Source organism: Engystomops pustulosus, chromosome 8 (assembly GCF_040894005.1).
Source record: "Engystomops pustulosus chromosome 8, aEngPut4.maternal, whole genome shotgun sequence".
Taxonomy (NCBI): Eukaryota; Metazoa; Chordata; class Amphibia; order Anura; family Leptodactylidae; genus Engystomops; species Engystomops pustulosus.
The window spans coordinates 33,776,377-33,800,095 of NC_092418.1; the positions used below are offsets into that span (position 1 = coordinate 33,776,377).

The 23,719-nt window shown below is 44.1% G+C and overlaps 1 protein-coding gene across 2 annotated transcripts in view; it reads right to left on the reverse strand.

Annotated features, from left to right (window-relative positions):
• Nucleotides 1-18,999: 18,999 nt before the first annotated feature.
• The window catches only part of LOC140075106 (uromodulin-like), a 37,020-nt gene continuing 32,300 nt past the window's right edge, over nucleotides 19,000-23,719 (reverse strand). For both annotated transcript variants that reach the window (XM_072120609.1, XM_072120610.1), the window contains exons 15-18: nucleotides 22,942-23,104; nucleotides 22,527-22,608; nucleotides 19,803-19,829; nucleotides 19,000-19,694 (exon numbers count right to left, since the gene is read on the reverse strand). In XM_072120609.1, coding sequence (XP_071976710.1) covers nucleotides 19,624-19,694; nucleotides 19,803-19,829; nucleotides 22,527-22,608; nucleotides 22,942-23,104 — 343 coding nt within the window. In that variant the 3' untranslated portion in view covers nucleotides 19,000-19,623. The remainder of the gene's footprint in view (nucleotides 19,695-19,802; nucleotides 19,830-22,526; nucleotides 22,609-22,941; nucleotides 23,105-23,719) is intronic.

Here is a 23,719-nt window from a genome sequence, read left to right on the forward strand (position 1 = left end):
CGTCCCCCCTTATGAATACACCCGACTGCGAACAGCGCAGTCCAGCGCAGTCCAGCGTTTCCAGCACGGAAGTGTCTGCTAGCGTTATCGGAGGTTTCTGATAACGCTAGCAGTGTAACATTGCTACATCAGTTGTAGCAATAGCAGCTGCTTACTTTAGTGCCATTTATATGGGTGACCGGTCCTCTTTAAAAAAACAACAGCCACTATCACTTGTCCTGCAAAAATATGCATTCATACAGTTGTTTTTTTGATGCATTTTTTTTTAAATAGCTCTTTGAATAAGACAAAAGAATAAAAGCAAAATTTGACTAGGCAAGAAATAGTTAATAATGAGCATAAAGTGGTTTATTATGATCATGAATAGGATAAAGCTAAGGAAATGGTTAAAGGAAATGTGAACCAATTGTGAACCAAGCATACCTTGTGAATGCTGTAGCTACACTGACGCATATATGTATCTTGTTTAATCCCTGAGGTGAGTGGTTCTGCTGAAAAAAACTATTATAAAATTCAGGACCTTGGGAAAGCTGGGTTGCCTTCAGCCTCCACGTTACACAGAGCTTCCTGAATTGTCCAGACAAAACTAATCAATCTAAGCTGGGTGACTTATACACAGCAGCTGGGAAATGGTGCAGCGATTAATTACTTCTGCCTATCAGTGATTACGTCATTCTCTGAAGCAGGAGAAGCACCAAGCCAAGCAAAGGAGTGACAGGGCCTCATTATCCTGAATTTTATAATAGTTTTTTCAGCAAAACCACTTGGCTCAGGGATTAAACAAGATCTTTTTCTGCATCAGTGTAGCTGCAGCATCTTTGCTTCATAATGCATCAAATGGTAGATTTCCTTTAATAAAATGCCATAAAGTTAGAAGAATGAATACAGTTATGAATAACTTTACCTTCTTGATCACATTGTGGACTTTCTGGGGATAACAGAATCCTAGTGGTCGGCACTGAATAAAGATGAATTTATTTTTTTATTATTATGAATAAAATGTGACAAAAACTTTATTTATTCTGCTGTAAAGAATCACCGTACAGTATGTTACAAGGATGAGGATATCAAATATAAGTACAATGTATCGTGTCATTGTACCGACAAAATGGAACAAGAACTGGGAGAAAAAGATAACAAACCTAGAGAAAAATCTAACTACATATAGAATAAGAAGAATATATCTGATTGAGAACATTATAATTTGATAATCAGTATATTTTTTCTCAAAAACTTGAAGGTAGTGTAAACATATGAAAAAATTGTAGCCTCGGTGTTACAGCATATGACTTTCTTGTTGATAGAAAACTACATGTTCCAGCATGCCCTTAAAGGAAATCTACCTCCAAAATCCATCATGATAAACCAGGGACACTTACTCATAGATCCAGGCACTGTGACTGTGGTAATCTTCATATATTTGTTATCCATGGCCTCCTTCCTTCTAAAGTCAACATTTACAATTATGCTAATGCATCAGAAGGGCTCCTAGGAGTGTTACCAGAACCCCTCTGTGCTGCAGCTTCACAGGCTTTTACAATTTCTTACTCTCTCCCCTGCCCCCTCATTACCCCCCTTCCTCTGCCTAATGTTATCTTACACAGTGGAAAAGGGTAAGAGCTCCTTTAGAATGTAACAGCCTGTTGTACTGCAGCATGGAGAGGCTCTGGTAACGCCCCCCCATAGCACTTCTGAGTACTCATTAGGATAATTGTAAAAGTTGATTTTAGAAGGAAGGAGGCAATGGATAGTAAATATAAGAAGAAATAGCTAAATATTACTGCATTCAGGGGCGTACCATCCATGAGGCCAGTTGATCCTCTTGCCTTAGGCAACAACACATGCAGCATGATGGGTGGCAGCATCAGAGGCGCAGTCACCTACTGTAAAACAGAACCTGACAACTAGAAATTGTGTTTCTTGACACAATAAAATAATAATATAACCCAATTACCCAATATATCACTTCTGGATGGGGCAGGGGGAATCATTCCATGGCATGCCTCAGGCAGCAGAGAGTTTAGATTCATCACTGACTGCAGGGAAATCTAAATAAACTACAATACAACTTAAAGGGGTCGTCCACTTTTTGAAAATGATTGATATGATTTGTGTAAGGAAAAGTTTGTTCGATTTTCCAATGTACTTTCTGCATCAATTCTGCACATTTTTCACAATCTCTGCTTGCTGTCCTTCTATAGAAAGTTTTCATGTTTACTTCCAGTGGACAGAATCTGTCCATGGTGATGTGACGGACATGGAGGTGCAGGAACCGTTATTATCACACGGCTCTGATTCATCCATCACATCATAATGGAGAGATTTCTATCCACTGGAGGTAAACTAAGAAGCTTCTATAAAAGAACAGCAAGCAGAGATCTTGAAACCGTGATAAATTGATGCAGAAAATTTTGAACTTTTCCTTACATAAACTATATCAATCATTTGCTAAAAGAGGACAACCCATTTAATCTTAATAAATATATAATGTATATAGGATACAGGCAGTCCCTGGGTTACGTACAAAGATGGGTTCCATAGGTTTGTTCTTAAGTTGAATTTGTATGTAAGTCGGAACTGTATATTTTATTATCGTAGTTGTAGACAAAAAAAAAATGTTTTGCCCCAGTGACAATTGGAGTTTCAAAATTTTTTGCTGTAATTGGACTAAGGATTATTAATAAAGCTTCATTACAGACACCTTACAGCTGATCATTGCAGTCTGGGACTATAGTAACATCCAGAGACTTCACCAGAGGTCACAGTGGGCAGAGGGGTCTGTCTTTCAGTAGGGGTCGTCTATAAGTCGAGTGTCCTTAAGTAGGGGACCGCCTGTATATAATAAACATAAAGATGTACAACCCTACTATATCTACACAATATGCCTATAACTAAACCTTCATCCATTACTCACCATGGACTACCAAGTCGATGCTTCCACATGATACCACAAAGGCGATAAGAAGCAGCGAAAAACATAAACGCATTGTGAATCTCTCCCTGCAAGAAAAATAAAAGGTCATCCCTACTAAAGCCAAAATATTTTCTGGGGAAGCCCCTGCATGGAAAATAGTATAAGGGTCCAATTCCGCCCATTTCTAAATAAGGGTAAAAGGATAATGCAGACTCTCTACAAGTAAAATAGAACAGAGTACAGTGTACAGTAGTAAAATAATCACCATAACAATTCAGTATACATGACCCTTATACAGTGTCCACCTAACACTGATACAGTTCCCAAATAATACCGCCATACAACAGCCCAATACATTACCCGAATAGCGGCGATCAGACTCCGGATCCCCTGTGCAGCTGTGCTGATGCTGTAATGTTATCCTAGGGAAAAGGTAAAGTCCCCTAAAAGGTAAAGGACCCATCGGAGGCTCGGCACATCCCTCTACAGTAATCTCACACATTGTAGAATATATTTAGGTTTACAGCTTATTACAGTACAGTAGTCTGGGTGACCAGTCATGTGTTATACGGCTGGGAGTTTTACAGTGTTGTTTTCACATTATTGCCCGTCATTGACAGCAATTACACGTCATGGCACTAGATGAAAGGTCTCAAGTCATTGAGAAATAGTCTCATTCATCATAATCCTAAGACTGCACATATTTAGGAAAACACTGAACATATCAGAGCCAGAATTATTACTGCCCATGAAGTCCCCTATACATAAAGATGTCCGGTATCCAGTATATTAGCCCCTTCCCGCCAATGCCCTTTTTTGATTTTATGTTTCCGTTTTTTGCTCCCCTTTTTTAACCGCCGGGCTGCCGGACGATCCAACGGATTTGGACTGAGCGCAGGATTTAACATTTAAATGTTAAATCCTTACATACACCAGGAAGAAGAAGGTGAACTCTGTGGGACCTGAGCGGGGAAGCGACACATGCAGGATATCGGGCGCACAAGCTACCTGAATCGCAGAGTTCATCCTCGTCGGACACTCCGGATTGGGGATCGCACAGGCACCGGTTAAAGGAAACCTACCACTTCTGAAGGTAGGTATGAGATGCAAACACCGGGCACCAGCTCAGGGTGAGCTGGTGCCGGTGCTTAGTCTCCTTAGTGTTAAAACCGCGGTATCGCGGTTTTAACACTTTTTAAACTTTATAGTAGAAACTGCTTCGGCGCTGCGCGCGACCGTGCGCGCGCAACGCCTGCGGCATTTCCAATGTAGGCGCGCGCACGATCGTGCGCACGCAGCGCCGAAGCAGTTTCTGCTAGAAAGTTTAAAAAGTGTTAAAACCGCGATACCGCGGTTTTAACACTAACGAGACTAAGCACCGGCACCAGCTCACCCTGAGCTGGTGCCCGGTGTTTGCATCTCATACCTACCTTCAGAAGTGGTAGGTTTCCTTTAAGTAAATGTGCCCCAACGTATGTATGTGTATATATAGTGAGTGTATACTGTATGTCTAAGTATTTGATGTATATATACTATTTGTATGTATATAATGTGTATGTACTATACAGTAAGTGTGTACATGATGTGTACATACTGTAAGTGTGTATAAATGTATCAATGGATGTTTACTAGAGATGAGCGAACATGCTCGTCCGAGCTTGATGCTCGGTCGAGCATTAGGGTACTCGAAACTGCTCGTTGCTCGGACGAATACTTCGCCCGCTCGAGAAAATGGCAGCTCCCGCCGTTTTGCTTTTTGGCGGCCAGAAACAGAGCCAATCACAAGCCAGGAGACTCTGCACTCCACCCAGCATGACGTGGTACCCTTACACGTCGATAGCAGTGGTTGGCTGGCCAGATCAGGTGACCCTGGGATAGACTAGCCGCTGCCCGCGCTGCTCGGATCATTCTGTGTCTGGATGCCGCTAGGGAGAGAGCTGCTGCTGGTCAGGGAAAGCGTTAGGGTGTTCTATTAGCTTACTGTTAGGCAGGAGTGATTCTCAAAGAACCCAACAGCCCTTCTTAGGGCTACAATAACGTTCTACTTTTTTTATTTTAATTTGCATCTAGTACCATTTTGTGAGGAATTAGCAGGGGGACTTGCTACCGTTGTGTTTAGCTCTTAGTGGCACACATATCCATAGCAAAGACCGAAGTGGGAAAATTTAGTAGGGGTTGGATTTCAATTAGGCACTAACTCAGTGTCATCTCATCTGGCATAGTAGTGTGCTTTGATACTTGGCTAGAAAATAGCCATAGGAGAATACAAAGAGCTTACTTACGCATACAGTAGCGTTCTATATATTTGATTTCTGGTTGATCTGCTGGTGGCTGTACTTTCTGCAGTGCATGTACTAGCCAATTCTGAGCAATTTGTAGTGAGACTTGCGACCGCTGTGTTCTGCGCTTAGTGACGCACATATCCATAGCAAAGACCGAAGTGGGAAAATTTAGTAGGGGTTGGATTTCAATTAGGCACTAACTCAGTGTCATCTCATCTGGCATAGTAGTGTGCTTTGATACTTGGCTAGAAAATAGCCATAGGAGAATACAAAGAGCTTACTTACGCATACAGTAGCGTTCTATATATTTGATTTCTGGTTGATCTGCTGGTGGCTGTACTTTCTGCAGTGCATGTACTAGCCAATTCTGAGCAATTTGTAGTGAGACTTGCGACCGCTGTGTTCTGCGCTTAGTGACGCACATATCCATAGCAAAGACCGAAGTGGGAAAATTTAGTAGGGGTTGGATTTCAATTAGGCACTAACTCAGTGTCATCTCATCTGGCATAGTAGTGTGCTTTGATACTTGGCTAGAAAATAGCCATAGGAGAATACAAAGAGCTTACTTACGCATACAGTAGCGTTCTATATATTTGATTTCTGGTTGATCTGCTGGTGGCTGTACTTTCTGCAGTGCATGTACTAGCCAATTCTGAGCAATTTGTAGTGAGACTTGCGACCGCTGTGTTCTGCGCTTAGTGACGCACATATCCATAGCAAAGACCGAAGTGGGAAAATTTAGTAGGGGTTGGATTTCAATTAGGCACTAACTCAGTGTCATCTCATCTGGCATAGTAGTGTGCTTTGATACTTGGCTAGAAAATAGCCATAGGAGAATACAAAGAGCTTACTTACGCATACAGTAGCGTTCTATATATTTGATTTCTGGTTGATCTGCTGGTGGCTGTACTTTCTGCAGTGCATGTACTAGCCAATTCTGAGCAATTTGTAGTGAGACTTGCGACCGCTGTGTTCTGCGCTTAGTGACGCACATATCCATAGCAAAGACCGAAGTGGGAAAATTTAGTAGGGGTTGGATTTCAATTAGGCACTAACTCAGTGTCATCTCATCTGGCATAGTAGTGTGCTTTGATACTTGGCTAGAAAATAGCCATAGGAGAATACAAAGAGCTTACTTACGCATACAGTAGCGTTCTATATATTTGATTTCTGGTTGATCTGCTGGTGGCTGTACTTTCTGCAGTGCATGTACTAGCCAATTCTGAGCAATTTGTAGTGAGACTTGCGACCGCTGTGTTCTGCGCTTAGTGACGCACATATCCATAGCAAAGACCGAAGTGGGAAAATTTAGTAGGGGTTGGATTTCAATTAGGCACTAACTCAGTGTCATCTCATCTGGCATAGTAGTGTGCTTTGATACTTGGCTAGAAAATAGCCATAGGAGAATACAAAGAGCTTACTTACGCATACAGTAGCGTTCTATATATTTGATTTCTGGTTGATCTGCTGGTGGCTGTACTTTCTGCAGTGCATGTACTAGCCAATTCTGAGCAATTTGTAGTGAGACTTGCGACCGCTGTGTTCTGCGCTTAGTGACGCACATATCCATAGCAAAGACCGAAGTGGGAAAATTTAGTAGGGGTTGGATTTCAATTAGGCACTAACTCAGTGTCATCTCATCTGGCATAGTAGTGTGCTTTGATACTTGGCTAGAAAATAGCCATAGGAGAATACAAAGAGCTTACTTACGCATACAGTAGCGTTCTATATATTTGATTTCTGGTTGATCTGCTGGTGGCTGTACTTTCTGCAGTGCATGTACTAGCCAATTCTGAGCAATTTGTAGTGAGACTTGCGACCGCTGTGTTCTGCGCTTAGTGACGCACATATCCATAGCAAAGACCGAAGTGGGAAAATTTAGTAGGGGTTGGATTTCAATTAGGCACTAACTCAGTGTCATCTCATCTGGCATAGTAGTGTGCTTTGATACTTGGCTAGAAAATAGCCATAGCAATAGGATAGCATTGTTTGGTTTTAAAAACTCAAAAAAAAACAAAAAACACAAAAAAAAACAAAAAACACAAAAAAAAACAAAAAAAAGTTAAAAAAAAAAATAAAGTTATAACTCTCATTTTAAAAATGTTTAACCCGAGGGCTAGGGGTAGAGGACGAGGGCGGGGACGTGGGCGTCCAACTACTGCAGGGGTCAGAGGCCGTGGTCCTGGGCGGGGTGAGACACCACCTGCTGATGAGGGAGCAGGGGAACGCCGCAGAGCTACACTCCCTAGGTTCATGTCTGAAGTTACTGGGACTCGTGGTAGAGCACTGTTGAGGCCAGAACAGTGCGAACAGGTGATGTCGTGGATTGCTGACAATGCTTCGAGCAATTTGTCCACCACCAGTCAGTCTTCCACGCAGTCCACCCATGTCACCGAAATCGCCACTCCTCCAGCTCCTGCACCTCAGCCTCCTCCCCCCCAGTCTGCCCCCTCCCAGGAAAATTTGGCATTTGAACCGGCATACTCTGAGGAACTGTTTTCTGGACCCTTCCCACAGTCACAAACCACTTGTCCGGTTGCTGCTGAGCAATTTTCCGATGCCCAGGTTTTCCACCAGTCACAGTCTGTGGGTGATGATGACCTTCTTGACGTAGTGGAAGTGTGTAAAGAGGTGTCCGACGATGAGGAGACACAGTTGTCAGACAGTGGGGAAGTTGTTGTCAGGGCAGGAAGTCCGAGGGGGGAGCAGACTGAGGGATCGGAGGATGATGAGGTGACAGACCCAAGCTGGGTTGAGAGGCCGGGTGAACACAGTGCTTCTGAGACGGAGGAGAGTCCTCGACCAGAACAGGTTGGAAGAGGCAGTGGTGGGGCCAGACGGAGAGGCAGGGCCAGAGCTGGTGCATCAGCGCCAAATGTGTCAACTAGTGAAGCTCCCGTGGCGAGGGCTCTTGCGGCGAGGGCTAGATCTTCAGAAGTCTGGAGGTTCTTTAAGGAAACACCGGATGACCGACGGACTGTGGTGTGCAACATTTGCCAAACCAGGCTCAGCAGGGGTTCCACCACTACTAGCTTAACTACCACCAGTATGCGCAGGCATTTGAATGCTAAACACCCCACTCAGTGGCAACAAGCCCGTTCACCTCCGGCCGTGCACACCACTGCTCCTTCCCCTGTGTCAGCTGCTAGTCAGCCCCCTGCCCAGGACCCTGCCACAAAAACCCCATCGTCGCCTCCACGATCCTCCACAGCATCCACCAGCGTTCAGCTCTCCATACCCCAGACGCTGGAGCGGAAACGCAAATATAGTGCAACCCACCCGCACGCCCAAGCCCTTAATGTGCACATTTCCAGATTGCTAAGCCTGGAGATGCTGCCCTATAGGCTAGTAGAGACCGAGGCCTTTCGCAGCCTCATGGCGGCGGCCGCCCCTCGGTATTCGGTCCCCAGCCGCCACTACTTTTCCCGATGTGCCGTCCCAGCCCTGCACCAGCACGTGTCAGACAACATCATCCGTGCCCTGACCAACGCCGTTTCTGACAAGGTCCACCTGACCACGGACACGTGGACGAGTGCTGCCGGGCAGGGCCACTATATATCTCTGACGGCACATTGGGTTAACTTGGTGGAGGCTGGGACCGAGTCTGACCCTGGGGCTGCTCATATACTGCCGACGCCGAGGATTGCGGGGCCTACCTCGGTCCAGGTGTTTCAGGCCTACTATGCCTCCTCCTCCTCCCACCCCTCCTCCACCTCCTCCTCCGAACTACCATCCGTGGGCACGGCGCCATCAGTCGGTAGCTCTAGGCACAGCAGCAGTGCCGTCGCTAAGCGACAGCAGGCGGTGCTCAAACTGCTGAGCCTAGGCGACAAAAGGCACACCGCCCAAGAGCTATTACAGGGCATCACGGCGCAGACTGATCTGTGGCTGGCACCGCTGAACCTCAAGCCGGGAATGGTTGTGTGTGACAACGGCCGTAACCTGGTGGCGGCTCTGCAACTCGGCAGACTGACACATGTGCCATGCCTGGCCCATGTGTTAAATCTGATAGTTCAGCGTTTCCTCAAGACATACCCCAATCTGTCTGATTTGCTCACGAAGGTGCGCCGCATCTGTGCGCATTTCAGGAAGTCCAGCCCAGATGCTGCCACTCTCAGGGCAGCGCAGCGCCGCCTCCAACTGCCCGCTCACCGACTGTTGTGCGACGTGCCCACGAGGTGGAATTCAACACTGACCATGTTATCCAGAGTTTACCAGCAGCGCAGAGCGATTGTAGACTGCCAGATGTCAACTTCCACCAGAACTGGTAGTCAGGTCAGTCAGCTTCCTCAAGTCTACAATGAGGAGTGGACGTGGATGTCTGATATCTGTCAGGTGCTGAGTAACTTTGAGGAGTCAACACAGATGGTCAGTGGCGATGCCGCCATCATCAGCCTCACCATCCCGCTGCTTGGCCTGTTGAAAAACTCTCTGGTCAGCATGAAGTCGGAAGCTTTGCGCTCGTCACAAGAGACAGGGGAAGAATATTCCCTTGTTGATAGCCAAAACACCCTCAGGTCTGTTTCTCAGCGCATATCGGAGGAGGTGGAGGTGGAGGAGGATGAGGAGGAAGAGGAGGAGAATGTTGGCGAGACACAAGAGGGGACCATTGTTGAGTCCTTTACTGTTCAGCGTGTATGGGCAGAAGAAGAGGAGTTGGAGGAGTTGGAGGAGGAGGAAATGGACAGTCAGGCCAGTGAGGGGAGCGAATTCTTACGCGTTGGTACTCTGGCGCATATGGCAGATTTCATGCTAGGCTGCCTATCCCGTGACCCTCGCGTTCAAAGAATTTATTCCAGCACCGATTACTGGGTGTTCACTCTCCTGGACCCACGGTACAAGCAAAATCTTTCCACTCTCATCCCTGCAGAGGAAAGGAGTGTGAGAATGCATGAATACCAGCAGGCCCTGGTGCACAAGCTGAAACAGTATTTCCCTTCTGACAGCGCTAGCGGCAGAGTGCGTAGTTCTGCGGGACAAGTAGCGAGGGAGAGTAGGCGAGCAGGCAGCTTGTCCAGCACTGGCAAGGGTACGCTTTACAAGGCTTTTGCCAGCTTTATGTCACCCCAGCAAGACACTGTCACCTGTCCCCAGTCTCGGCAGAGTAGGGCTGATCTTTACAGAAAGATGGTGAGGGAGTACGTAGCTGACCATACCATCGTCCTAAATGATCACACAGCTCCCTACAACTACTGGGTTTCAAAGCTGGACATGTGGCACGAACTGGCGCTGTACGCCTTGGAGGTTCTTGCCTGCCCTGCCGCTAGCGTCTTGTCCGAGCGGGTTTTCAGTGCAGCTGGTGGCATCATCACCGATAAGCGTACACGCCTGTCGACTGACAGCGCTGACAGGCTGACGCTTATTAAAATGAATAAAGGCTGGATTTCTCAGAATTTCCAATCTCCACCAGGTGAAGGAAGCTCAACCTGAATAATTGATCCACTCCTCCTCCTCCTCATTTTCCTCCTTCTCCTCCTCTTTGTACAGTAAAGCAGAGGAAAATGGCTATTTTTTGACAGGGCCCACTGGCTCTTGCTATAGTACTTCATGCATTTAATTTTTCTGGAGGGCCACCTACCCGGTCCTCTGTTTGAAACAATTTTTGTGAGTGCCACATACAGGCACTCAATCTATTCCATTTTACTGCAGGGCCACCTACCTGCTCCTCTGGTTTGAAACATTTTTGGGACTGCCACATACAGGCACTCAATCTATTCCATTTTACTGGAGGGCCACCTACCTGCTCCTCTGGTTTGAAAAATTTTTGGGACTGCCACATACAGGCACTCAATCTATTCCATTTTACTGCAGGGCCACCTACCTGCTCCTCTGGTTTGAAACATTTTTGGGACTGCCACATACAGGCACTCAATCTATTCCATTTTACTGGAGGGCCACCTACCTGCTCCTCTGGTTTGAAAAATTTTTGGGACTGCCACATACAGGCACTCAATCTATTCCATTTTACTGCAGGGCCACCTACCTGCTCCTCTGGTTTGAAACATTTTTGGGACTGCCACATACAGGCACTCAATCTATTCCATTTTACTGCAGGGCCACCTACCTGCTCCTCTGGTTTGAAAAATGTTTGGGACTGCCACATACAGGCACTATCCAAATTAAATTGTCTCCATAGCAGCCTCCACACGTTGTCTCCATTGCTACCTCCAAAAGTCGTCCATATAGCTGCCTCCATACATCGTCCCTTTATCAAACGAGGTGTGTCAGGCAGAAATTTGGGTTGTTTTCATGGATTCCACATCAAAGTTGTTAACTTTGTCGCCACCCTGCTGTGTTATCCACAAAATATACTGGCAAACTTTTACCATTTAGGGATATTATTTCAGCGCTTCTTGCGCATCTGTTTACATTCCCCTCACCCGGCATATCCTAAACTTATAAGAACGCTACTACACTTGATCTTATACAAAAGGTTCTTAGAAGTGCTGTTTGGGGAGTAGCCTAGAGACAGGGGCTTGAATTGGCGAAAGCTCGCCTGGCAGCGGAGCGCCAGCTCCATGCGCATCATGCGCTTCTTGCGCATCTGTTTACATTCCCCTCACCCGCCATATCCCAAACTTATAAGAACGCTACTACACTTAACTTGGTGCAGGCTGGGACCGAGTCTGACCCTGGGGCTGGTCATATACTGCCGACGCAGAGAATTGCGGGGCCTACCTCGGTCCAGGTCTCAAAGGCCTACTATACCTCCTCCCACCCCTCCTCCACCTCCTCCTCCTCCGAATTACCATCCGTGGGCATGGCGCCATCAGTCGGTAGCTCTAGGCACAGCAGCAGTGCCGTCGCTAAGCGACAGCAGGCGGTGCTGAAACTGCTGAGCCTAGGCGATAAAAGGCACACCGCCCAAGAGCTATTACAGGGCATTCCACATCAAAGTTGTTAACTTTGTCGCCACCCTGCTGTGTAATCCACAAAATATACTTGCAAACTTTTACCATTTAGGGATATTATTTCAGCGCTTCTTGCGCATCTGTTTACATTCCCCTCACCCGCCATATCCTAAACTTATAAGAACGCTACTACACTTGATCTTATACAAAAGGTTCTTAGAAGTGCTGTTTGGGGAGTAGCCTAGAGACAGGGGCTTGGATTGGCAAAAGCTCGCCTGGCTGCAGAGCGCCAGCTCCATCCCAAGATCCAACTAACATAGTTGCAGCACCTTTAATCTACTACTAGTTCACTGCCTCCATAATAATAATAATAATAATCTTTATTTATATAGCGTCATCATATTCTGTAGCGCTTTACAAATCATAGGAAACAAATACAAATGTAATGTAACAGAGCACAACATTTGTATGGAACAACAGGAGTGAGGTCCCTGCTCGCCAGAGCTTACGGTTTATGAAGATGATGGGGTAACACGAGGTAAAAGAATATTTAATGGTCAAGCCATTCTTCTTAGGGAATAGAAAAAAATATAATAAATGGAATTGCTGTCGCTTGAACCACTCAGCCGTCATCTTATATACCAGGTCCAGGGTGAATGGGACTGCAGAGAAGTCTGGTGCCTGTTGGTTGCTGGATAACAGATGGGAGGACGACACAGGACGGGTTAGTAGAAGAGTTAAAACTTCATGCAGTTAATGAGTGTTATAGGCTTGCCTAAAGAAATGGGTTTTAAGAGCACGTTTGAAACTTTGGAGGTTAGGTATTAGTCTGATAGTCCAGGGCAGAGCATTCCATAGAATTGGTGCAGCTCTAGAGAAGTCTTGGAGACGCGAGTGGGAGGTCCGCACTAGGGTAGAGGTTAATCTAAGATCACTGGCGGATCTAAGAGCACGGGTTGGGCGATAGACTGAGATAAGAGAGGAGAGGTAGGGGGGTGCAGCATTATACAGAGCTTTATGGATGAGGGTTATTATTATTTTAAACTGTATTCGAAAGGAGACTGGCAGCCAGTGCAGCGACTGGCATGAACTGTAAGCATACATGGTCCCCTTATCAAACGAGCTGTGTCAGGCAGAATTTTGGGTTGTTTTCATGGCTTCCATGTTAACTTTGTCGCCACCCTGCTGTGTAATCCACAAAATATACTGGCAAACTTTTATCATGTACCGATATTATTTGAGCGCTTCTTGCTCACCTCCTTTGGTTCCTCTCTGACACCCATTGGTTTGAAGCCTGAGTCCAATTAGGGTATGTCGCCATGCCACTCTCTAGCCTGCTGCCGCTGCCTCTGCCTCTGCATGCCGTCCCCTATAGTGTCAGGGTCAATTATTGGATGTTTTACATGCTATCTAGCTTCATTCTGTCACTCTGTCATGGCCATGCTGTTGCCCATAATTTTGGCATAATGGTGCGATTAAGCAGCCTCAGAGGCATCCATGCATGCTGCCCCTGCTGTTTCCTGTCCATTTCCGTGGTGTTTCCATCCTTTTCTGAGGTTCCCAGGTGTTTGGCCAAGCTTCCCTGTGCAGAGCCTTGGTCCCCTTGAAAAATGCTCGAGTCTCCCATTGACTTCAATGGGGTTCGTTATTCGAGACGAGCACTCGAGCATCGGGAAAAGTTCGTCTCGAATAACGAGTACCCGAGCATTTTAGTGTTCGCTCATCTCTAATGTTTACATAATGGGGCACATCTACTAAGAATGTAGGAAACTGCACTAAAAGTGCTCTGCTCATGTATAATGCTCGGTGCAGATTCATTTAGAACGTTCACCTACTTTTTCGTGGTGCACCTTTAACACAGGGCGTGCAACAGACTTTGCATGTTAAATCTGGCTCACAGTCTCAACACCCACATGGTGCATAGTGCAGCTGCATCACAAAAGGGCCGCGTGCGACACAAATGTGGCACAGACACTTCTTAAATCCCTGTGCAAGAAGTTTACACCTAAAAGAGTGTGCAAAGTCCATCAGAAAATTGGCGCACAGCCCTTAGTAAATGTGCCTCAATGTGTGTATATACTGTATGAGTTTGTATATACTGTATATATTAGTGTATAAATATGAGTATATAAATGTGTACGTATAAGTGTATACATGTATGTATATGTGTGCATGAATGTAGGTGTGTAGAACTTTGTGTAAATAAGTATATGAATGTGTGTATATATGAGTGTATAAATTGTGCATACTTTATGAATGTACACATGTATGTATTTATAAGTCTATAAATGTGTGTGATTGTATAAACGTGTGAACAATTATGTATATTTTATTTAAGGGGACGGGGGGCCCCATGCAGAAAACCGCTATGGGGCCCTGCCTCTCCTAGTTATGCAACTCTCCTTTATTCTTTGGGTTGGTGCGATTACAGGGATACCAAATTCATATCTTATATTTGGTTTTAATAGGTTTTAAAAAATGTAAACCTTTTTTACAAAAAAAAAAAAATCTCCATTTTGCTCTATTCTGAAGCAACTTTGGCTTATGGAGCAGTGAGAAGAGCATTTTTGTTTTCATTGCTACTACTTTGGAGACTGTAAGACAATGGGGGTCATTTACTAAGGGCCTGATTCGCGTTTTCCCGACGTGTTACCCGAATATTTCCGATGTGCGCCGATTTTCCCTGAATTGCCCCGGGATTTTGGCGCACGCGATCGGATTGTGGTGCATCGGCGCCGGCATGCACGCGACGGAAATCGGGGGACGTGGCCGAAACGAAAACCCGACGGATTCGGAAAAACCGTCGCATTTTTAAAAAAAAAATGTGTTGCGAAAATTGCACTTACCTTCACTCAGCCCGGCTCGGTGTATTCCAGTGCGTTCCGATGCTCTTCAGCGCAGTAGCGCCACCTGGTGGACGGCGGAGGAACTACCTTAGTGAATCCCGTCCGGACCCGAATCCAGCGCAGAGAACGCGCCGCTGGATCGCGAATGGACCGGGTAAGTAAATCTGCCCCAGTGTGATCACTTTTTATAACAATTTTTGAAGTGTTGCTAAATGATTTTAAGAAAAGATGTGATTCAGACATTTCGGCGCTATTTTCTGTTACGGGGGTTCACCGCTGGGAATAATTATTTTTATATATTGATAGATCAGCCTTTTTGGGATGCAGCGATGCCTATGATTTTTTTTATTTTGTGATGCAATGTTTCTGATTTTTATTGTTTATTTATTTCAGTTCCAAGAGGTGAACTTTAGACATTTCATTAAAAGGGGCTCTGCGGTAGACATTTCATTAAAGGGGGCATCTGCTGTGGAAATTTCATAAAAGGGGGCTCTGCTGTGGACATTTCTTTAAAGGGGGGCTCTGCTGTGGACATTTCATTAAAGGGGGAGCTCTGCTGTGGACATTTCATAAAAGGGGGCTCTGCTGTGGACATTTCTATAAAGGAGGTTCTGCTGTGGACATTTCATAAAAGGGGGCTCTGCTGTGGACATTTCATAAAAGGGGACTCTGTTGTGGACATTTCTTCAAAGGGCGACTGTGTTGTGGACATTTCGGTAAAGGGGGGCTCTGCAGACGGCGCATCAGAAGAAGATTTTGGGACATCGGGTAAGTATAGTGCCGGGTTCCGCCTCCTGGAAGGACCCGGCTGTATGTAACTGAGTTTGCTCAGTTACTTTCACTATACACTGCAATACAAGTGTATTGTAGTGTAATGGTTTGAACAATATGATCTGATGAACGCTTGTTCAAGCCAAGAAGTAGAAAATTTAAAAAAGTAAAAAAAAAAATTAAGTCATTTTATAATATGATTAAATAAATTATTAAAATAAAAGTCCCATAATCTCCCCAGTTACACATAAAATGCAAATAATGGGCCACATTTATCACTTGTTTTTTCTGTTGTTTTTGCGCCTTTTCGTTTAGGCGCACCGTTTTTGCGCCATTTTTGCGATTAAACGTCAAATTAGCCGCGCAGCAAAAATAACCACCTTTCCCTCATCTATCGTTCAATTCCAGATGTTTTGCTGCGCCTAATGATATTCATCACGTGCGACTTTTGCATTTAGGCGCAAAAACGGGCGCAAAAACACTCCAGCCCGAAGGTGGCGTTATCTGAGAAGAAAGCACTGAGCCCCTTTGCAGAACAGCTCATTTCTAGCAGCAGAGCTCAGCCAGACACTGGAACATATAATAGATACATTAGATACACTGCAGACAGGAGCTGCAGACTCTATTTACAGTTCATCACCTTCTATTTACAAAATATTCTGCAAAACCTGAGCTCAAAGCAAGAGAGAAGAGAAGTTTGCACAAGTTTGCAGAAGCTTGCAGAATTTTGCAGATACTGCAAACAAGTGTCCCCCATGTAATTCTGCAGAGTATCACCAGTGTGTCTGAGGGGGATACTGTGCAGAATTACAGGGGTGCAGCAGGAGACCAGCACTGGGGGATCCCCTCCAGGAGAAGCCCCTGCTGAGGAGGTCACTGGGTGCTGGGTGTCACACACCTGGGTGCTGCTGTGAGTGTTATCTTCATTCTGGGCTGTGGGAGAAGCAGAGAGGAGCTTGTAGCAGGATGACATGTAAGTGCCTGAATCTAACATTGCGCCTAAACTGCGCCTAAACTGTGTTAAAGTAAAGTGATTAATAAGAGGCAGAAAATATACTTATCACAGATGGTTGTAGCTTGTGATAATTCTGGCAAAACAGTGCGCCAGAATTTAGGCGCAACTACTACAGTTAGGCGCACAGAAGTGATAAATGTGGCCCAAAGTATATAAAACACAAAAAAGTACATATTTGGTATCACCACATCCGTATCAATCTGTAAAATACATCTAAATCAATATTGAACCCGCTCGGTGAACGACGTTTAAAAAAAAGCACGAAAAACTTCCTGTAATATACCATTTTCCATCAAACGCCATCACAAAAAATGTTCTAAAAAGTGATCAAAAAAAGTTACATTCCCTAATATAATATGACTGGAAAGTACACCTTTTTTCGCAAAAATAAGCCCTCAACCAGATTTGACAACAGAAAAATACAGAAGTTATGGCCCTGAAAATTATCAATAGTAAAAAAATGCAATTTCTCCAATATTGGTTTTGCTCAGTAAAATTGAGCAAAGATAAGAAAAACTATAAAAAATTAGGTATCACCGTAATTGTAGTGAACCAGAGAATAAAGGCAAAATATTTTTACGTTACGGTGAGCGGGGGAAAAATTGCTAAAAATCCAAAATAAAAATTGTTGTTTTTGTTTGTGTCCCCCTTGAAATAGTTAATAAAATCTCATGAATAAACTATAGACCCCCAAAATGAATTATCTATACATTGTATCTCATCCCGTACATAATAAGCCATCATATGTTCACATCAAAAAAAATAAAATTTTATAGCCTGTACATTGTGACAATACAAATCTGCTGTGAATAGCGCTGCTTTGATTCTATGCCCGGCTGTGCGCCCATACAGCTGTATGGGGTATCAGTACACTCGGGAGAAATTGGGCATCAAGCGTTGCAGTGCGTTTCATCATTTAATTATTATGAAACTGTCAGTTTTGGCCTAAATAAATGTATTTTCCCAAAAAAATCCAAAGTTTCTAAATTGCAGGTCCATATTGTTTTAACCCATGTGAAACACTTAAAGGGTTAATAGACTTAATAGAAGTTGTTTTACATACGTTGAGGGGTGAAGTTTCTATAGTGGGGTAATTTATGGGGTTTTACTATTATTTAGGCATCTCAAAGTCACTTGGAAGCTGAGTTGTTCCTCAAAATGTGAGTTTTGACAATTTTCATGAAAATGAGAAAAATGGCACCTAAAGTTCTGCACCTCATAACATACTAGAAAAATGACAGGATGCATAAAATATAATATCAACATAAAGCAGACATTCCGTAAATGTTAATTATCAAGCTTTTTGGGTAGTTTTACTTCCTGTCTGGAAAGCAGAACATTTCAAGTTTGGAAAATGAAGAATTTTTACAAACTTTTGGAAAACTTTCACTTTTTTTAAGAACAAATCGCAAAACTTATCACTTAAATTTTACAACTAACATGAAGTACAATGTGTCACGAGAAAACATTCTCAAAATCTCCCGGATATGTTAAAGCGTTCCGAAGTTATAACCAATTATCGTGACATAGGGCAGATTTGAAATATCTAGTCTGGTCATTGAGCTGAAAACTAGTGTCGGTGATAAGGGGTTAAAGAACAATGGTATGTTTTGTTCAAAATGCATTTTTTATTTTAATACCGATTCATGCAATATCCATGTAATCCATGTGTTGCATTATTTTATTCTGTACTTAGTTTTGCACTTAGACTTTGTATTTTGACGCCACCTTCTGTTCATAATACACACTGCAGGTTTTCCCTACAATGAGACAATGGGGTTGCATTTAAGGCTGCAATAGTTTGTACCATGTATTAACCATTTTGTATTATGTGTTATGTATTATTATATATTATCTTATCTATATATATCTTACATTATACAGGCGGACCCCTACTTAAGGACACCCGAATTAGACGACCCCTAGTTACAGACCTCTCTGCCCACTGTGACCTCTGGTGAAGCTCTCTGGATGTTACTATAGTCCCAGACTGCAATAATCAGCTGTAAGGTGTCTGTACTGAAGCTTTATTGATAATTATTGGTTCCATTACAGCAAAAAATTTTGAAACTCCAATTGGCACTGGGGCAAAAAAAAAAAAATTGTCTAGAACTTCAATTATAAAATATACAGTTTCGACTTACATACAAATTCAACTTAATAACAAACCTCCGGACCCTATCTTGTATGTAACCCGGGGACTGCCTGAATTTAAATGCATTTCACAACATTAATCCTAATAATAATAATATTCTTTATTTATATAGCGCACAGAGATTAAGCAGGCTGCACAGAGAATGTCAGTTCAGTCCCTGTCCCCAATGTGGCTCACAATCTAATCAACCTACCAGTATGTTTTTGGAGTGTGGGAGGAAACCGGAGGACCCGGATGAAACCCACATGAACACAGAGAGAACATAATCCCCAATAGTCCCCATAGTCCCCAATGTGGCTCACAATCTAATCAACCTACCAGTATGTTTTTGGAGTGTGGGAGGAAACCGGAGGACCTGGAGGAAACCCACATGAACACAGAGAGAACATAATCATATGATTTTTCTATAGATATGAAGTTGGTATGTTACTATACTGATCACATCTTAACTTTTTTTTTAAGATTTATGTGCTTTATAGCATATTCACATCACTATTCCGGTAAAAATGCCCCTTTAAAAAGTCACTCCAGATGTCTAGAGAGCACTGCCCTGAAGTTTTACCCCCCCCTAGGGCACCACCATACCACACAGAGGGGAGATAGTGGTAGAGTCAGTATTATATATTACACTTTGTTACCTTCACATGCACCAGGTGCTTGGTCTAAAAAACTGATCTTTTAGCAGTATATTTTATTGGTATAGTGCCATTTCATACAGTTGGACAGAAGCGATGTGATTGTCAGTACATGCAGCAGACATGCAGTATAACATCAGCATAGAGAAGACAACTAGAGGCTATCCAAGAAAGTGATCCAGGTGAATGTGAGGACGGCCATGAGATGCCATGAAGTTTGGCTTCCTAGACAAAGACAAGATAAAAACACGTTATTCCATTTTATGTATAGTCAATTTTAAAGCCATATTGAGCGCATAGAGTAGTTATTAGTAAGGGGAAATATAAACTTACTGAGAGCAAGAGAAAAGTGGAAAAAATCTGTAGAATAAAAGACAAGAGACAAGAATTTATTAAAAACTTTAAAATGTTGGATATTTCACAATATGGTGGACTCAAATTACTTTTAGGCTCAATTTGTCAGCAGTTAAGATTTATTGGTCTATTATTTAAACTTCAACAGAATCCCAAAAGACAACATAAGAAGTTATAAGTACCCCCTAAGTGCCATCGGATCCACCATCCCCTTTTAGACTTACCGTATTTTCCGGACTATAAGGCGCACATAAAAGCCTTGGATTTCCTTAGAAATCCAAAGTGCGCCTTATAGTCCGGTACGCCCGATGTATGGAGGAGGGCAGCGGACCCTACTTACATAGGTCCCCGCTACCGGAGACCGGAGACAGCAGATCTCCAGCGGGAACTGCAGACCACGCGGCACGAACAACTTCTGCCGCGTCGGTCTGCAGTTCCCGCTGGAGATCTGCTGTCTCCGGTAGCGGGGATCTATGTAAGTAGGGTCCGCTGCCCTCCTCCACCTGAACGGACCCCATTTCCCGGAGACCGCTCACCTCTTGCCGCTCTCACCTCTGCTCCGTTTACTGCCACGCCCCCGGACCTCCGCCACGCCCCCGGCCACCCTGCACCTCATAGTCCGGTGCGCCTTATATATGGAATTTTTCCATATATAAGGTGTTTTCTACTTATGCGCCTTATAGTCCGGTGCGCCTAATTGCCCGGAAAATACGGTACTGTAGATAATGTACAGTAAAGTGAAGGGGGCTTTACCCATATCAAGCAATTCTATATATACTGCCTCCATAATATTAGGAATCATATAGTAGTCAATGAGACAGAAAACTGTAGTAGTTTACTCTAAATAGTTATCGTAGATCAGCTATTATTTTGTATTCATTTGTTGTAAAATAAAAACTCTGCTATGACTGGTTGCCACAGGACATGAAAGATAGAAAACTAAAATATATACTATATATATATACAACTAATTCTCGCCCACCAAAGCTAAAGGAATATATACACTCACCTGCCACTTTATTAGGTACACCTGTCCAACTGCTCGTTAACACTTAATTTCTAATCAGCCAATCACATGGCGGCAACTCAGTGCATTTAGGCATGTAGGCATGGTCAAGACAATCTCCTGCAGTTCAAACCGAGCATCAGTATGGGGAAGAAAGGTGATTTGAGTGCCTTTGAACGTGGCATGGTTGTTGGTGCCAGAAGGGCTGGTCTGAGTATTTCAGAAACTGCTGATCTACTGGGATTTTCACGCACAACCATCTCTAGGGTTTACAGAGAATGGTCCGAAAAAGAGAAAAACATCCAGTGAGCGGCAGTTCTGTGGGCGGAAATGCCTTGTTGATGCCAGAGGTCAGAGGAGAATGGGCAGACTGGTTCAAGCTGATAGAAAGGCAACAGTGACTCAAATCGCCACCCGTTACAACCAAGGTTGGCAGAAGAGCATCTCTGAACGCACAGTACGTCAAACTTTGAGGCAGATGGGCTACAGCAGCAGAAGACCACAACGGGTGCCACTCCTTTCAGCTAAGAACAGGAAACTGAGGCTACAATTTGCACAAGCTCAACGAAATTGGACAGTAGAAGATTGGAAAAACGTTACCTGGTCTGATGAGTCTCGATTTCTGCTGCGACATTCGGATGGAAGGGTCAGAATTTGGCGTCAACAACATGAAAGCATGGATCCATCCTGCCTTGTATCAACGGTTCAGGCTGGTGGTGGTGGTGTCATGGTGTGGGGAATATTTTCTTGGCACTCTTTGAGCATCGTTGCAACGCCACAGCCTACCTGAGTATTGTTGCTGACCATGTCCATCCCTTTATGACCACAATGTACCCTGTAACATCTGATGGCTACTTTCAGCAGGATAATGCGCCATGTCATAAAGCTGGAATCATCTCAGACTGGTTTCTTGAACATGACAATGAGTTCACTGTACTCAAATGGCCTCCACAGTCACCAGATCTCAATCCAATAGAGCATCTTTGGGATGTGGTGGAACGGGAGATTCGCATCATGGATGTGCAGCCGACAAATCTGCGGCAACTGTGTGATGCCATCATGTCAATATGGACCAAAATCTCTGAGGAATGCTTCCAGCACCTTGTTGAATCTATGCCACGAAGAATTGAGGCAGTTCTGAAGGAAAAAGAGAGTCCAACCCGTTACTAGCATGGTGTACCTAATAAAGTGGCCGGTGAGTGTATATGTTCTGAATTAAAACTCTATGGGCCAGATCTATTAGAGGCCCTGTGCCAGTTTTCTCTCAGACTTTGCATATTTTTTTGTGTGCAAACTGCTTGCACAGGTATTTAAAAAGTGTCCGCGACACATATGTCTTGTGGCTGCATTATACCCCAAAATTTTGCACTGAAATGGGTGTTCTGATATACAGTTGGACCGTGCAAAACATATTTCATGTATAGTCTGACAGAATTGTTTTGCATGCCTCTTGTCAAAGTTGCACCAAAAAAAGTTTGTGCACTCTGCCGGAGCAGTGCAGGGGACGCCAGATTCATGCAGAACATGTGCCATAAATCCTGAATCTGGTGCCCTCAGCAGTATGCACAAGCAAACAGTTTGTACTTTTCTTGGTAAATGTGACCCTATATCTATCTACATCCATCAAACTCTTTACTCCACTTACCTATTACTCTCTTATCACAATGAAGTAAATTTTTTGCATGTACCGTACCTACCATTACACACTATAGGCCCGAACTCCAGAACAAAGACTCTGTCACTGTGTGAAGCTCTTCGAGACTGTGGTCCAGAACAGAACTGTAAAAAACAATATGTAGAAGTTGAACCTGCATTTTACAGAGTATATCAAGTAATATTAGTAAATCCATATTTATAGGAGATATAGGAGTCGTAAAACATGTTGTCAAATAAGGTCATCCAATATTTTGGCCTTATTACATGTGATCAGGAGAAACACCGGTTTGCCTGAAGATCTACCTGCATCAGAAGCTACTGGGAAAATGTATGACATGTGAAACATTTAGATGAATAACAAGTCATGTCAAATTCATGGCTGGGCAGGGTCCACCATGAAACGATGCTGATCCTTATTATTATTATTATGTAGTACCACCTCTAGAGCAGTCTCACCGGTTTGCAGGTTTGTTTTTTGGGGTCACAGAGGCTGATTTCACAATGGAGATAAACCAGGTTATGCTCTCCAACAAATTTGAACATTTTCAGAAAGAAACGTCCTCGTGAGGAGACTCCATTCTCCAAGACCTGAATGGTGGAATCTTCTTTATTAGGACATCTAAAAGCAAAGGAATCTTGTTTTTGCGTCTTCTAAAATCAGTAACTGTATTCAAATGTACAGGTGGACATAAAGCCCCAGTTTAGGAAACATTGTGCCAAGGACAGCCAACATGAATCCAACATTAATAAGTGTTAATAGAAATTTATAAAGTGCAAAAAAGCTAAAAATTTTTGAAAGTTTTTAATTACTGGAATGATACTGTCACGACTCAGGGTCAGTAAACCCCCTTGACCAGCGTGGGAGATGGTACTAGCCGACACCTGGGACCGGAGTCTAAGTGGCACCTGGTTTTCACCAGAGCCCCCTGCAAAGCGGGATGGACTTGCTGTGGCAGGGTACCACCAGGTCGTTCCACAGGTGCGACTAGCCCGCTGTGGCAGCCGAGGTCAAGGGAACAGAATCACAGTCCAGACTCGAGGTCAGGCACAGACAGGCAGTCAGGGCAGGTGGTAGAAATGCAGAGGTCAGAGGTCAGGTCCGGGGTCACGACAGGAGATCAACGCAGGAACAGGGAACGGGAATAGCAACACGGAGCACAGAACAGGAAGGTTTCTCTTGTCGCTATGAGCTCAAAGATCCGACGGGGAGTAAAGGGAGCCGCCGATCTTTATG